This window comes from Cetorhinus maximus, chromosome 8 (genome assembly GCF_964194155.1).
Source record: "Cetorhinus maximus chromosome 8, sCetMax3.hap1.1, whole genome shotgun sequence".
In the NCBI taxonomy this organism is placed as follows: Eukaryota; Metazoa; Chordata; class Chondrichthyes; order Lamniformes; family Cetorhinidae; genus Cetorhinus; species Cetorhinus maximus.
This window is the reverse complement of record NC_135886.1, coordinates 111485737-111501137: the sequence shown is the minus strand read 5'-3', so window position 1 is coordinate 111501137 and position 15401 is coordinate 111485737. Positions and strand designations below refer to the sequence as shown.

General features: G+C 46.5%; 1 protein-coding gene across 3 annotated transcripts in view; it reads left to right on the top strand.

Moving 5' to 3' along the window:
* gab3 (GRB2 associated binding protein 3) overlaps positions 1–15401 on the top strand; it is a 135648-nt gene that overhangs the window by 75055 nt on the left and 45192 nt on the right. For all 3 annotated transcript variants that reach the window (XM_078547447.1, XM_078547448.1, XM_078547446.1), the window contains exon 2: positions 14472–14772. In XM_078547447.1, the coding sequence (XP_078403573.1) occupies positions 14472–14772 (301 nt within the window). The remainder of the gene's footprint in view (positions 1–14471; positions 14773–15401) is intronic.

Here is a 15401-nt window from a genome sequence, read left to right as displayed (position 1 = left end):
TCTAGGTCACATATGCCAACTGCTGCAGAACTTGGCGTTATGGGGACATGGAGGGCATCCACTGCCAGTGGCCATGAAAGTGACCGTGGCGCTCAGTTTTTATGCCAGTGATTCCTTCCAGCACTCCACAGGTGACCTGTGTGGGATCTCCGAAGCCTCCACACACAAGTGTATCCAGGATGTCACAGACGCCACATTCATGAAGGCACAGAACTTTGTGCATTTCGACTGGGATCAGGCAAGCCAGGAGGCAAGAGCACTGGGATTTGTGCCGATCTCTGCTTTTCCACAGGTGCAGGGTGCCATTGACTGCACTCACGTGGCACTTAGATCTCCATGACAACAAGCAGTCAACTACATCAGAACTCGTTGAATGTTCAGCTGGTGTGTGACCACCAAAGATGCATTCTATAGGCCTGTGCACAATTCCCAGGAGCCCCCACGCCTCCTACATCCTTAGCAGTTCTCAGATCCCTCTCAGATCTTCCAGGGCTGGCTCCTCAGGGACAAGGGCTACTCACAGAGGACGTGACTGATGACACCCATGCAGCGGCCTCAGACTGCAGCAGAGTGACGGTATAACGAGGCTCATGCCGTGACCTGGACTTTGGTGGAGCAAACAATAGGCATTTGGAAAATGAGGTTCCGATGTAGCACTGCAATACCATCCACCGAGGGCGTTATGCATCATCGTAGCTTGCTGCATGCTACATAACTGGTGCTGCAAAGGGGGGAGGACCTGGCTGTGGAGGAGATGGAGGAGCTGCACATCTTTTCCGATGAGGAGGACATCAAAGGGGATGACAGTGATGAGGTCCTCGAAGGTGAGGATGCCAGCGATGAGGCCATCGCGCTGACCAGATGAGGCTGGTGTGCTCGAGAATGGGATGAGACTGCGCAAAAACCTGCCATTGCCGCTGACAGGTGAAATGACTTTTTTCACGCCCATTACCGCACTTAGTGCAAATCTGGGATGACCCCCCTACATTCCATGCACAGAGCCAGGCAAAAACCCATCAGTTCTCTGATATTGTTTCTTAGCGACAAGGGCCATGAAATACATCCAACACCAATTGGGTCAGCTGCTTTTTCAGGCACCCATGATGACTGCCTGATAAAAGCACTAGACCCCTTACATATGTAGATGAGGAACCAACTAACAATTTTTCCTAAATTGAATGGTGCTAATTAGAGAAGGTGCTGTACCCAGGCCTGCTCCACTTAGGATCGTAAACGGTCACTGTGGTTACGCATTGGCCCCCAACAAAAATGGTAAATAAAACAACAATTTTAAACTTTGATATACTTACACTGTAGGAAAGAGTATTCAGAAAAAAAAAAAGTGGGGCATGTAAGAAAGCTACTGCAATAATCATGGACGACTTTAATCTACGTGTAGATTCGGCAAATCAGGTCAACAAAGGTAGCCTGGGAAATTAGCTCATAGTGGGCAGTTTTTTGGGGCAGTATGTTCTAATGCCAACCATGGAGCAGGCTGTTCTAGATCTGGTAATGTACAATGAGACAGGATTGGTCAATAACCTCATAGTAAAGGATTCTCTAGGCAACAATGATCACAACATATTGAAATCCACATTCAGTTTGAAGGTGAGGATTGTGAGTCTAAGACTAGTGTTTTAAACCTGAAGGCAGAGTAGGTTAAAGTGAACTGGGTAACTAGTTTAAAAGGTAGAGTAGTAGAGATGTAATGGCAGACATTTAAGGAGATATTTAATAACTCTCAGCAAAGATTTATCCTAATGAGAAAGAAAGACTCTTTGAGAAGGATGCATCATCTGTTGCTAAATAAGAAAGTTAGGGATAGTATGAAATTGAGACAAACACTGTACACATCTGTGAAGATTAGTGGTAGGTCAGAAGATCAGACAGAATTTAAGAGCAAGCAAAAAATGACTAAAAAATCAATAAAGAGGAAGAAATTTCAGTATGCAAGAAAGTTAGTTAGAAACATAACAACAAGTAGTACAAGTTTCTACAAGAATTTCAATAGGAAAAGAGTAACTAAAGCGAGTGTTGGTCCTGTAGAGGATGAGCCTGGTGCATTAATAATGGAAAATAAGGAAATGGGGGAAACATTGAACACGTATTTTGTGTCTGTCGTCACTGTAGAAGACTTAGGCCAGAATTTTCCCATTGGTGTGCGGAGGTGGGCCCCACATGCCCGTGTGTAAAATGACTCGTTGAAGTCGGGCGAGCGTCCCAATGTCACCGCGCCATCGCGATATTCTGTTGGGCGGGCATGCGATGATATCCGATGCACGCCCACCATTAATTAGCGGGCCACTTAAGGTCCTTGAGGCGCCAATCGACTGCGATTTTTTAGCGCTCGTGCGATTTTCATGTCGGCGCATGGGCGCAATGGGCAGGCAAATAGGACACTTTGTATAAACCTCATCCACGGGCGGGATAAGAGGGCTCAGTGGGGCCGTGAGTGTGTTCTGTCAAATATTGTTTTTTCAAAGTTACTGATACTTGCCTGTGTGATCTGCAATACTACAAAACGCATACCAGCTGCTTGGTCTGGACTCTCAGCCTTCAGGTCAGCACTCTGCAGTGAGGAATCTTTTTTGGGCCTGCAGGTTTCAGGAAGCCTTCCCTTAGCCTGGGAATGGGAGCTGAACTCTCCACTGGAGGCACCTCCTCTGAGGAGGAAGGTGAGCTAGAAGGGGGAGGAGGCCAGGAGTGCACGTTCAGCCTCCTGGGGAGCCACCTTTGGGAGGACAGGTGCAGGCACAAGGGGTGCAGGCACAAGACATAGTCCAAGGCAGAAGGGGCTGCAGAAGATGCCACTATCCTGCTGCCAGGGTATACAGGCGATGAAGCAGCTACCTCAATATGTCTGAGGTGCAGTGCCAAAGGAGGCTCCGTCTCTCAAGGGAAACACTCAACTATATCTGTCAGATGTTTGGGCCTGAGATCTCCATGAACTGTGTGGGTGGACACCCCATGCCAGTGGCTCTAAAGGTCACAACTGCCCTCAACTTCTATGCCTCTGGCTCCAGGGCTCGGTGGGTGATCCTTGCGGTGTCTCACTTGTGTCAAGCAGGTTACAAAAGCTCTGTTCAGGCGTGCATTGACCTTCATCCACTACCGTTGGGACCAGGCAAGCCAGACACGGCAAGCCAGACACAGTGAGCCAGAGGCTTTGCGGCCATTGCTGGCTTCCCCCACGTCCAGGGTGCAATAGACTGCACACATGTGGCCATCAAGGCACCAGCAGGTGAGCCCAGTGCCTTCGTCAACAGGAAGGGCTTCCACTCCATGAACGTGCAGATAGTGTGTGATCACAGGATGCTGATTTTACAAGTCTGTGCAAGGTACCCAGGCAGCTCCCACGACACCTACATCCTGAGACATTCCCAGGTGCCGGGGCTCTTCAGTGCACCAGCCTGGCTTGATAGATGGCTGGTGGGTGACAAGGGCTATCCCCTCAGAAGGTGGCTCATGACACTTCTCTGCCATCCAAGAACAGAAGCTGAGCAGCGCTACAATAGGAGCCACGCCTCCACAAGGGCTGTGGTGGAGAGAACCATCGGTCTTCTCAACATGTGTTTCCGATGCCTGGAGCGCTCAGGGGGCGCACTCCAGTACCCCCCAGATCATGTGTTGCTGATAGTGGTTGCATTTTGCGCTCTCCTCAATCTTGCACTGGAAAGGAGGAACACTGTTGACGATGAAGATGTAGACGCAGTGACTGCGGCTGCACACGGTGAGTCCAGCAGTGAGTCCGAGGAAATGCTGAGTGGGTAGACGCTGACCTGGGCATACCCCAGGGAGGCAGAGACACCCGGGAGGCTTTCATCCAATGAACCTTCAGCTAGCACGCCACATATGGACCTCCAGGACAAGCCTGGGCTGCAGGCTCCATACTCGATACCTAAGTGCAAAATCTGCCTGGATAGGAACATTAACTAAGGGCCTTGTTAATAAAGCAGAATGTCCCACAAATCACTCATAACATTTTTGGAAACCATCCACCTGCAGAAGAAAAGAGGCACACTCAGCCATGGTGACCCGTCTGAGTTTAATATTACAACCAAAGGAACTTAAGAAAACAAAATGACAAAGGCGTTAAAAATCACACCAACTCATAAAGACCTCATTTCAGGCCAACACAAAAGCACCAGTGATAAACCCGTGGTGTACCTAAGGTGCCTTATGTTTATGTTTTTGGGTGCTACGTCTTGGTGCTGCCCCCTCGCCTAGAGTGGCGTCTGAGACAGCCTGCTGACTCTGCTGTCATGTTGGGCTCAATTATCTTGGTGGTCGTCCTCTGGCCCGTGGAGTCTGTGATAGGCCCACCTAGGAGGGAGCTGCCAGTTCCACAGCTGGCATCTCCCCAGTCGTTGCAGCCTCACCAAATGCAATGGTCACTGGCAGAGGGACAGAGGAGCTGCTGTCCTCATCTAGAGCGCCCTGAGAGGAGCCCGCAGGGACGACAGGCAGCTGCTGCGCCGACGTGAGGTCACTTCAGACCTCCCTGCTCACTGTAGATGGATGGGCACCGAGCTGGGAAACTTGGTGCCCAGACCATCTCCCACACTGGCACTGACCAACGGAGGTCAATGCCGATGTGAGAGCTTGCTGGTCCGAGCGCATCCCCAGGAAGCCCTGATTGGTCTCCTGGAGGAGGCTCTCCATGAGAGTTGCCCCTCTCTCCATGGAGGATGCATGGCACTTGACCATGAGGCTCATTGCATTGGCAATAGTCTGCGTAGACTCCTCCATCACGGACACCAAGCCAAGCATAGCCTCATGTATCTCCCCCAGATGCTCCCGCACACTCGGCCGCATTTCCTGCACCTGCTGCATCGCGGACGACTCCAGAGGCACCTCATCAACCGACTGAACATGTGCCTGGACCCCTGCAGTCTTCTGACTGCTGGCACTGTGTCTCTGCCAGCTCCTCCAGCTGCTGTGAAGTGCCCTCACCGCTGTACCCTGGGACACTAGCCAATGTTCTAATTCCCATCGCGGTGCTAGTATCTGCGCTGGTGCCAATCTGGCAGAGACGATGTGACGCTAGTGAGTCCGTGACTTCAGGGCCCTCAGGTGTGAGAGGAGGCCCCTGCTGCTCCTCCTCTTGGCACTTTATTGGCAACGCCAAAATTCATACCCTTGAGATGGGTGAACTGCCTCAGGCCACACAACAGTCAGCTCTTCCTAATAATTTAAATTTGGCATGAGATCCAATTTATGGTGAGCCTCAGGCCTCCTGGTTTTGGTACATTCTTTCTGTGTAACAATTTCTACTAGCTTGACTTTAAATGTAATTTATATGTAACAGTATTGCATAACGTTCTAGGTTGGCAAAAGTGTAAAAAAATTCATCTTTTTCCCTACTTCTTTCTCAATACTGAAGGTGCTGGGATTACGTTGGATTATTTGGGATTCTGTGAATACCAGTAGCCGCCCTTGCCATGTAGCCATTCTTCATGAGTGAGGCTACCAAGTGAGTGTAGGACACTTGACTTTAGACCCATTACAGTTGAGTTTAATTCTGTGCTCACCTGACACCCAAACATGTGCATTTTCCAGTTGATTAACAATCAGGATTTGGAACCTGTACAACTCTGCTTTCCCTTTTTAAGGCACTCTTTAAAACTTTCCTTTATGACCAAGCTTTTGGTCATCTGATTTAACATTTCCTTATGTGGCTCAATATCTTATTTTGTTTTATAATGCTCCTGTGAAGCACCTTGGTAAGTTTTATTATATTAAAGGTGTTATTTTAAATATAAATTGTTGTTGATGATTCCCTTTCCATACTACTGAGCCCTAAGGGCAATTACAGTATTCCAGCTGAGATCAACTAACTCTGCACAGCCCAGAAATGGAACCTGATACCCACTAGTTCAAGGCAGCACTAAGTGGTATACTCCACATCCCTGACACATTACCCAGGACATCCAGGAGCTTTCCACTGATTTTGCAGTAGACCTGCAGTGGGCGAATTGGAAATATGTTCAGCAAGCCATGTTGCTTGTTCCACCATGTTCCACCTATAAGTGGTGGGCTCATGCAAAACACGTCCTGCACCATGATGCCTATCATTTGTTCTGTTTGAACTCTGAAAGCTGGAGCTCCCTGTTAGGCCCTAACAATCAATATTCAAAGGTTGGCAGCAGGGGCCTTTGAGGTTTATTTGCAAAAGGGCCTGTGTAGTTTTTCTCAGAGAAAGGTGGTGCACAGACCCCAACAGTTGCATCATTTCTTTGTTTTTTAAAAGTAGATTTTGCAGGCAACATGATAGCTGCCTTCTTCCAGCTCCTACTGCAACAAACCTTCTAGGTCCACTACACAATTTTCAGGTTCCAGTTTGCCACAACTTCTTTTAATTTATATGTGTTCATCAGGAATATAATATTGGAGAGTTGAAAAAAAACACATTTTCAATGATAAAGGCTTACAATTTCATAGAAACAATACTAAGTTCTTTATTATTTATATTGAGGTGCCTTTATCCCTTATAACATATGAAGTACTGTAAATAAATACAGTAGCAGAGAAATGATGCGGTCATATCAGGTTTACATCATGCTTGATGAATAATTGATTTGCAATTATTCAGAACTGACTAATATAGTGTCATTACAGCTGTGTGGGAATATGTACAGGACACTGACAAGATTTTTTTTAAATGGATGCTATTATGGTAAAAATATGGATAGTATTGAATTCATAGTAAATGGAGAGGGACCCTGCGTTGGTTGCAAAATGTGTTCAAGCCTTCAAGATCGATTTTTGACTGACTTCTTCCCCAATTTATCCAGTCACGGTAAACCAGTACAAATGGCAAGGCTGCCGTCACCTAATCAGAGAAATGACCTCAGATATGTATTCATTCCATTGAAGGGCTTTATAAAATACTGCTTGTTCAATTATATTATGCGTGTTAAAGTAATTCACTTGAAAATAATGTAACCTTTTTTTCTCAAACCGCCCGCATGTTGTGCATCAGCAAAATATAAAATATAGCAGGTTCTGGAAGTCTGAAAACAAAGTGCAATGAATTGGAAATATTCAATAAGTCAGACAGCATCTCTAGAAAAACAGAGGTCTTTCAAACTTTTTCATTCATTCATGGGATGTGGGCAACGCTGACAAGGCCAGCATTTATTACCAATCCCTAATTGCTCTTGAGAAGGTGTTGGTGAGTTGCCTTCTTGAATCACTGCAGTCCATGTGGTAACTGCCTGGCACTTGTGTGACACGAATATAACTTGCCACTTATCAGCCCAAGCCTGAATGTTGCCCAGGGCTTGTTATATATGGACACAGACCAGCTTCAGTATCGGAGGAGCCACAAATGGTGTTGCACGTTGTGCAATCATCAGCGAGCGTCCCCACTTCTGACCTTCTGCTGGAGGGAAAGTCATTGATGAAGCACCTAGGGTATTATCCTGAGGAACTCCTGAAGTGATGCCCTGGGACTGATATAATTGACCTCCAACAACCACAACCATCTTCCTTTGTGCTAGGTATGACCATCCCTAATTGTCCTTAAGAAGGTGGTAGTGAGCTGCCTTCTTGAATCACTACAGTCCATGTGGTGTAGGAACACCCATGGTGCAGTCAGGAAGGAAGTTCCAGGATTTTGACTTGGCGACAGTGAAGGAACAGCGATATAATGCCAAGTCAGGATGATATGTGGCTTGGAGGGGAACTTGAAAGTGGTGATGTTCCCACGCACCTGCTGCCCTTATCCTTTTAGGTGGTAAAGGTCACGGGTTTGGAAGGTGCTGTCGAAGGATCTTTGGTGAGTTGCTGCAGTGTATCTTGTAGATGGGACACACTGCTGCCACTGTGCGTTGTGGTGGAGGGAGTGAGTGTTGAAGGTGGTGCATGGGTGCCAATCAAATGGGTTGCTTCATCCTGGAAAATATCAAGCTTCTTGACTGTTATTGGAACTTCATTCGTCTAGGCAAGTGGAGAGTATTCCATTGCACTCCTGACATGTGCCTTGCAGACAATGGACAGGCTTTAGGGAGTCAGGAGGAGAGTTACTCACCACAGAATTCCTACCATCTGACCTGCTCTTGTAGCTGCAGTATTTATATGGCTAGCGCAGTTCAGTTTCAGGTCAATGGTAATCCCCAGGATGTTGATTGTGGGGGATTCAATGATGGTAATGCCATTGAATGTCAAGGGATGATGGTTAGATTCTCTTTTTTGGGGATGGTCATCGCCTGGCATTTGTGTGGCAAGAATGTTACTTGCCATTTATCAGCCTAAGCCTGAATATTGTCCAGGTCTGTTACATTTGGATATGGACTGCTTCAGTATCTGAGGAGTCGTGAATAGGGCTGAACATTGTGCAATCATCAATAACATCCCCACTTCTGACATAACGATGGAGGGAAGGTCGCTGATGAAACAGCTGTAATGAGGTCAGGAGCTGAGTGACCCTGGCAGAACCCAAACTAAGCGTCAGTGAATAGGTTATTGCTAAGCAAGTGCCACTTGATAGCACTGCCGGTGACCCCTTCCATCACTTTACTGATGATCAAAAATAAACTGATGGAGCAGTAACTGGCCAGGTTTGATTTGTCCTGTTTTTTGTGGACAGAACATAACTGGGAAATTTTCCACATAGCCAATAGATACCAATGTTGTAGCTGGACTGGAACAGCTTGGCTAAGGGGAGCACAAATCTTCAGTACTATTGTTGGAATGGGGATATTTGTGGAGCCTCCTTCTCCTGTTAGTTGTTTATTTGTCCACCACCATTCATGACTGGATGTGACAGGACTGCAGAGTTTAGATCTGATCCGCTAGTTGAGGGATCACTGAGCTCTGCCTATTGCATGCTGCTTCGCTATTTGGCATGCAAGTAGGCCTGCGTTGTAGCTTCACCAGGTTGACACCTCATTTTCAGGTATGCCTGGTCCTGGCATGCCCTCCTGCACTCTTCATTGAACCAGCGTTGATTCCCCAGCTTGATGGTAATGGTAGAGTGGGGATATGCCCGGCCATGAGGTCACAGATTGTGGTCGAATATAATCCTGCTGCTGATGGCCCACAGTGTCTAATGGATGACCAATTTTGAGTTGCTAGATCTGTTTGAAATCTATCCCATCTAGCATGATGGTAGTGCTACACAACACGATGGAGAGTATCCTCAATGTGAAGAAAGGGCTTCGCCTCCACAAGGACTGTGTGGTGGTCGCTCCTACCAATACCGTCATGGATAGATGCATCTGCAACAGGTAGATTGGTGAGGATGAAATCAGAAGCCCACCCACCACATTTAAATGAATAATTAAGGGTCAATTAGGCTTGTTATCAAGGCAGATGACCCTGCTGATACGCTGCCCACACCATAAAACATTTGGCATGGGCAGCCGGGTGAGAGAGGGTAGCCCAATTTTTTTAATCAAATGTTTAAAAGGGTGGGCAGGAAGTAGGCTGCCCTTTGTCGATTGCGGGGCAGCCCCCCTTAAGTCAAACCTCCCCTTCCTTCCTACCTGTGCTCTCCCTTAAACCCACCCACCCCACCGCCCCTATCCCTAACCTACCCAAACCCTCCTGGCTGAAGACCCCGGATTTACCTGCTCCGAGGGTACATGGGCTTTGGTCTTCTTCTTCTTCTGCAGTCCTAGCAGCGGCCACTGATGCCTTCCTGGAGCTGCTAGGACTGATGGACCTGCCGGCCAATTGGATTGGCTGACAGCTCCAGAGGATAAGAGGGCAGATGTCCCACTCGGCCCTCATTAGTCTGCCCCGCAGCAATTTATGGTGTGGGGTGGGTCAGCGTGGAACATGTCAATTCCGTGCCAACGTTGTTTCCAGGGTGAAGGGTGGTGGACATGCCATCCATTCCCCCATATTATACAGCCCGAAGAGTATTTTAAAAAAACACAAGGGAATGGGGGAGAGAAAGAGCCTGGTGCAAGAAACTGGTTGGTACAAGGGTGCAGCACACCCACCAGAAGTGTTTTGAAGGTTGGAGGGTGTGCCTACCCAAGTAACAATCTATTCTCATCTACCCATCTCTGGAAACTCCCGAACACACCCATCCTGCATTGCCAGCACCCGCTGCCATAGAGAAAACAAAAACTGTAGTTAAGGGTTGAAGCCATTAAAGCAAATGTTAAGGACAGAAAACTCACATTTCCCGATAAATACAAAGATTTAGCAGTGTAAAGGCACTGGTTTCCCAGATTCTGAACGAAAGAAGCTACAGTTTAAAAGTACCTTTAATAACCAGTTGGGTACTGTGATGGGGAAGTGGAATTTCTTTTGTAGATTAATATGCAATGTTGGGTCCAGTGGCTTTCTGAGTCTGCATCTACTTTCTGCTTCTGAAGAAATTCCATGCAGTAATGATGCATACATCATTTTAGTGACCAATCTCTACCTAATTTGCATAATTGTAATGCAACTTCTTCAATCAGTTATTCTTTACACAGATTATCTTATGCTTTGGAGTTACGTCTTTATTATTATGTGTGGTTTTTGAAAGTTTTTCGCACAGAAGGTAGTCAATATGTGAAATAGATACCCAGGTGCTGTAGTGAAGGCAAAACCTTAGGACCATTTAAAGACACTTTTACATTAATCTTATTTTAGTTTGGATTCCAGTGGCTCACTACACACTTGTTGACCCCCAGCAGTTACACTGTTAAAAAGCCTTTTCCCGATAGTAAATTCATAGGGCTTGGTTTCATGGCCGCCCAGGGTAGGTAGGAGGAGTGAGGTAAATTCGGGTGTCATGTCCAACGCCTATCCGCCTGCCCCTGCTCCTTCCGCAGTCTTCCCAGCGGCAGTAAGGGCTTGCTGAGGCCTGCTGCTCATGGGCCAATTGAGGCCCTTATGTGGCCAACTAATGGCCACTTAAGGGCTGCCTCCAATCGCCATTGGCATTTTAGCCCCAGCAGGACAATCCAGTGCCATGCATCTAGCCCGGCAAGTTTCATCAGGTGAACTGGTGGCCGGTCAAGTGGGGTTGATGCCACCTTTACAGGCCCTCTTGTGCCCAACAGAGGCCCCCAAGCTCTGCCCCCATGAATCTCCCTTTACCCCCCCCACCACCTGCCCTGTCCACCTCAAGCACCCTAACCCTTCGCCTCTCCTCACCAGGGCCTGCCTGCCTAGCACTGGCGAGACTCAGACTTACCTCAAAGTTGGGCTCCATCGCAGAACACTTTCCTTCAGAACAGCTGCAGTCCCAGCAGTGGCCATCGCTCCTGGCGGTGCTACAGGGACCAGATAGCTGCCAACCATTTGATTGACCGGCAGCTCTCAGAGGTGGGACCAAGTCAGTTAATAGCCTAGCAGTTGTTAAATGTCTGCGGGATGATCCAGCCGAGCAGGGGTGAGTCAGCCAAGGACCTTGATGGGGGGTGGGAGTGATAGCCTCTAAAATTCAGCCCACTTATTGAGTTTCTCAAGGGTCTAGGAGTCTGTCACAAAGATTTAGCAGTGTAAAGGCTGAAAGCTGGCAGAATGGCTCTGGTGTCTGAATTAAAGAAGCTACAGTTTAAAAGTACCTATAATAACCAGTTGGGTACTGTGATGGGGAACTGGAATTTCTAATGTAGATCAATATGCAATGTTGGGTCTAGTGGCTTTCTGAGTCTGCATCTACTTTCTGCTTCTGAAGAAATTCCATGCAGTAATGACGCAGACATCATTTTAGTGACCAATCTCTACCTAATTTGCATATTTGCGATGCAACTTCTTCAAGCACCCAGAGATGAGAGATTCAGATGAAGGGAAATTGCGCAGTGTGTGTTAAACCGCTTTTACCACATGCTTGTGTCCAAAATCATGTGATGACACTTACAAAAGAATACTGCGCTAGTCTTTCATCTATTGACGGTTTATTATAACTATATTTAACATTGATGCCTTCCCATTTGCACTATGTCTGTAATTAAAGATATTATAAACTTATCTATTTTCTCACATTTGTATAAGGAGAAACTATTTATTTGTAACATATAGGTAATTCTAATTTTAAAATTTTCAAAATTTTTAAAAAATTGATGCCCACTTAAGGGACTTATCCCACCACCGCTATTGTTAACCCAGTGGCAGGCAGGGGGCTCGCTGTGTGAGTAGTTCGAAGAGTAAACCCATGTCAGGGTTGCTTGCCAGTTCCTGGTGGGGGAGTCCCTCATTCAAAGGCACTCGGTGCCTGATTGAAGGACCCAGCATTGGGAAGGGTGGGGGCAGATGAGAGCCACCGCCACAGGCCCCGTCCTTGCAGCCGAGCCTCTATCCCCATCCCCGCTGTCAGTAACCTGTACCCTGGGATCCAGCAACAATTGTGGGCCTCAGGTGGGTGGTAGCTCTCCGTGGGCCCACGGGGTCCTTGATCCCAGGGAAGGCCCGCTGCTCATGTCATGTGCCTGAGTGGCACTTGTTCTGGTGGCGCCTCCCTAAAAGAGGTTCTCCAGCTGGCAGGTAAGACATCTGCTGCCTTGGTTAAATACCACCCAAAGTCTGCACATATGCATTTTCCAGGAGGGTAGTATTCAGGAGTGAGAATCTTGGCTGATATCCCTACTGTTTGGGTTTGGGGCAACAAAGCCAATTGTAGCATCCCATCTGTTGTCCACCTAAGATCTGCCCACTCACTGCAAACTGCGTTTCAGACTGGTTTGCTCTCCCAGTATGTTTAATCATTGAGGAAAGCCGGCTCAGCTTTTGATCTCAAATCAAACTTTTTGGATCTGCTTCTCTATTTTAGTATTTTGCACGTCTCTACACTGCTTCTCCATTTTCTTTCCTTGTCCAACCTTTTCAAAGTCTTGCACACATATTAACAAGGAAGACTGGGTAAGTATTTTAATCCATCACCACCCACCACCCCACCACCCCACCACCCCATCTGGGACTTATCTGAGAGCACTGCTGGTGAGCCTAATGGTCCAATCCATTCCCTGATGTTGGACAAACTGCCCCTGGAGGCATAACGGGTGCTGGCAAGCTCGCTTATGTTATTAAAACAAAGCTAATTTTGGGAAAGCTTCCATCTTCTGTGCATGCCTATTTTGAATTCAGAAACAGGCTTCAATGAATTTCCACCTCAGTGCCTCTTGAGAAGAATGTATGTAAATGAGGACGCATTGAGCCACAAATTTATCCCATACATAAAGCATACAAGATGGAGGTCTTGTGGTGGGGTGGGTAGCATCCCTGCCTCTGAGTCAGAAGCTCCAGGTTCAAGTCTCAGTCCGGGACTTGATGGTCAAGGAAGGTGTATTCATCATGCGACCAAACTGGTTAAGTATCAACTTGTAAATCCTTCCAACATACACAAATGGCAAGAGGTAGGAGTGGGAGAGCTTCCTGGTCAGCCAGGAGGCAACAGCTAACCACTGCAGCACCTTATCATGCATCATCAAGAGGTCCTTGGTTGCCAACACCCTCTCAGGGCATGGTACCTGAAGAAAGAGGAAGCATACAAGAAGCATTCCACATATTTCTTTTTTCTATTTGATATAATTTGGGTATGCACAGTATTCCTACATATGTATATGTTTTTTTTAAATTCACTAATGGGTTGTGGGTGTCGCTGGCAAGGCCAGCATTTATTGCTCCCTAATCGCCCTCAGGGGCTTGTTAGGCCGTTTCAGGTGGAAGCTAAGAGTAAACCTCATTGCTGTGGATCTGAAGTGATATATAGGTCAGACTGAATAAGAACAGCAGATTTCCTTGCCTGAAGAATATGAGTGAACTACATGGGTTTTTATAGCTCCCATAATTTCATAGCCACCATTACTGATACTAGTTTTTTATTCCAAATTTATTTAATTAATTGAATTTAAATTCCACACCATTCCATGGTGGGATTTGAACTCTTGCCTCTGGATCATTAGCCCAAGCCTCTGGATTAATAGACCAATAACATAAACTACTGTACTACCATTTCCTGTTGCAGAATACCATAGCCTAGCACCTATACATGTTTACCATATATTGTTATGATAAACGTTTGAACTAACCCAGGTCTATGGTGACTTAGCTCATCTCTTCTGTTATGACAGGAGCATACCTGTTTGCCTTAGCGCCCTGCTCTAGGAAGATGATATTTCAGCCAGGACTTCCACTACTAGTTGGTTTCAATTGACCCCTGCCAAAGAGTGCATATTTGTGGACACCAGATGAGGACAGGGAACATAGGAACTGGAGTAAGCCAATAAGCCCCTCAAGTCTTTCAGCATTCAATTAAGATCTACATCTTAATTCCATCTACCAGCCTTGGTTCTGTACTCTTACCAAACAGTAACAAGACTGAACTCTGGTTCCTCCCACTCCTAAAATAATCAAAACACAAACTGACAGTTAATATTTAGCTTCACAGAGGAAGAATTACCATCAAGGTGAGGTACAGGAAAAGTATTCTAGGGAGCGTCAAACCTTTCAAGAGGGGAGAAAACGTTTTTGTGAAACCTCTGCTGTTACAATGATGCTCAAGTCTGACTGTTCTGTTTCTCCAGGCCTGGAGGAAGCGTTGGTTTGTGTTGCGTAGTGGTCGATTGAGTGGCAACCCCGACGTCCTTGAATACTACAAAAACCACCACTCCAAGAAACCGCTCCGCATGATAAACCTCACAGAATGTGAGAACATTGAAGCTGGGTTAAAGCTCAGTAAAAAGGAATTCCATAACAACTACGTTTTTGAAGTTAAGACTCCAGCTCGTACATTCTACTTGGTGGCTAAAACGGAGGAAGAAATGAACAGATGGGTACGACACATCAGTCTAATCTGCGGCTTTAGTTCCAGTGATGATGGAACAGGTACAAATTATAATAATCACTGTATTACCTGCCTCAGTTTCCCCGGGATGGGTGGGGGGAGTGGGGGATGTGGGGGAGCTTCTTTGATATAATTTCTGTAGCCAATATAATTTCATTGGTTACACGAACTTCATTCTCCAGTAGGCCAGGATCTGGACTGCAGCCATCCATACTCTTTCTGGTCTCGCTGGCTGGTATCAAGAATGGTTGAACATGAGGACATGATCAAAGCACATTTGGCAGAATACCCTCCTCGCCACAGATTCCGGCAATTAACCCTTGCAGGATTGGTGTAATTCATGGAGTTTGTCTTAGGTTCAGTACAGGGATTCCTCACTTAATGTCTCAGTTGCGTTCTTGCGAAGTGTGGCTTTAAGCAAAACAACATTAAATGAATCAGATTTTCCCATAAGAATTTATGTATAAACTGGCGTTAAATTTTTTAGGACATTTCTCGTCGGAAAAAAAACATTATTAGCTGAAATACTGTACTTCCTAAATGAAATAACATTTTAAAATAAAATAAATTTAGAAATATAAATGTGAGCAACTTAACACTCACTATTAATATTTGTGTAGTTTGTTCACTCAGCTGCCTAGTTTCAGAGTGACTGGGCTCCATTGGCTGT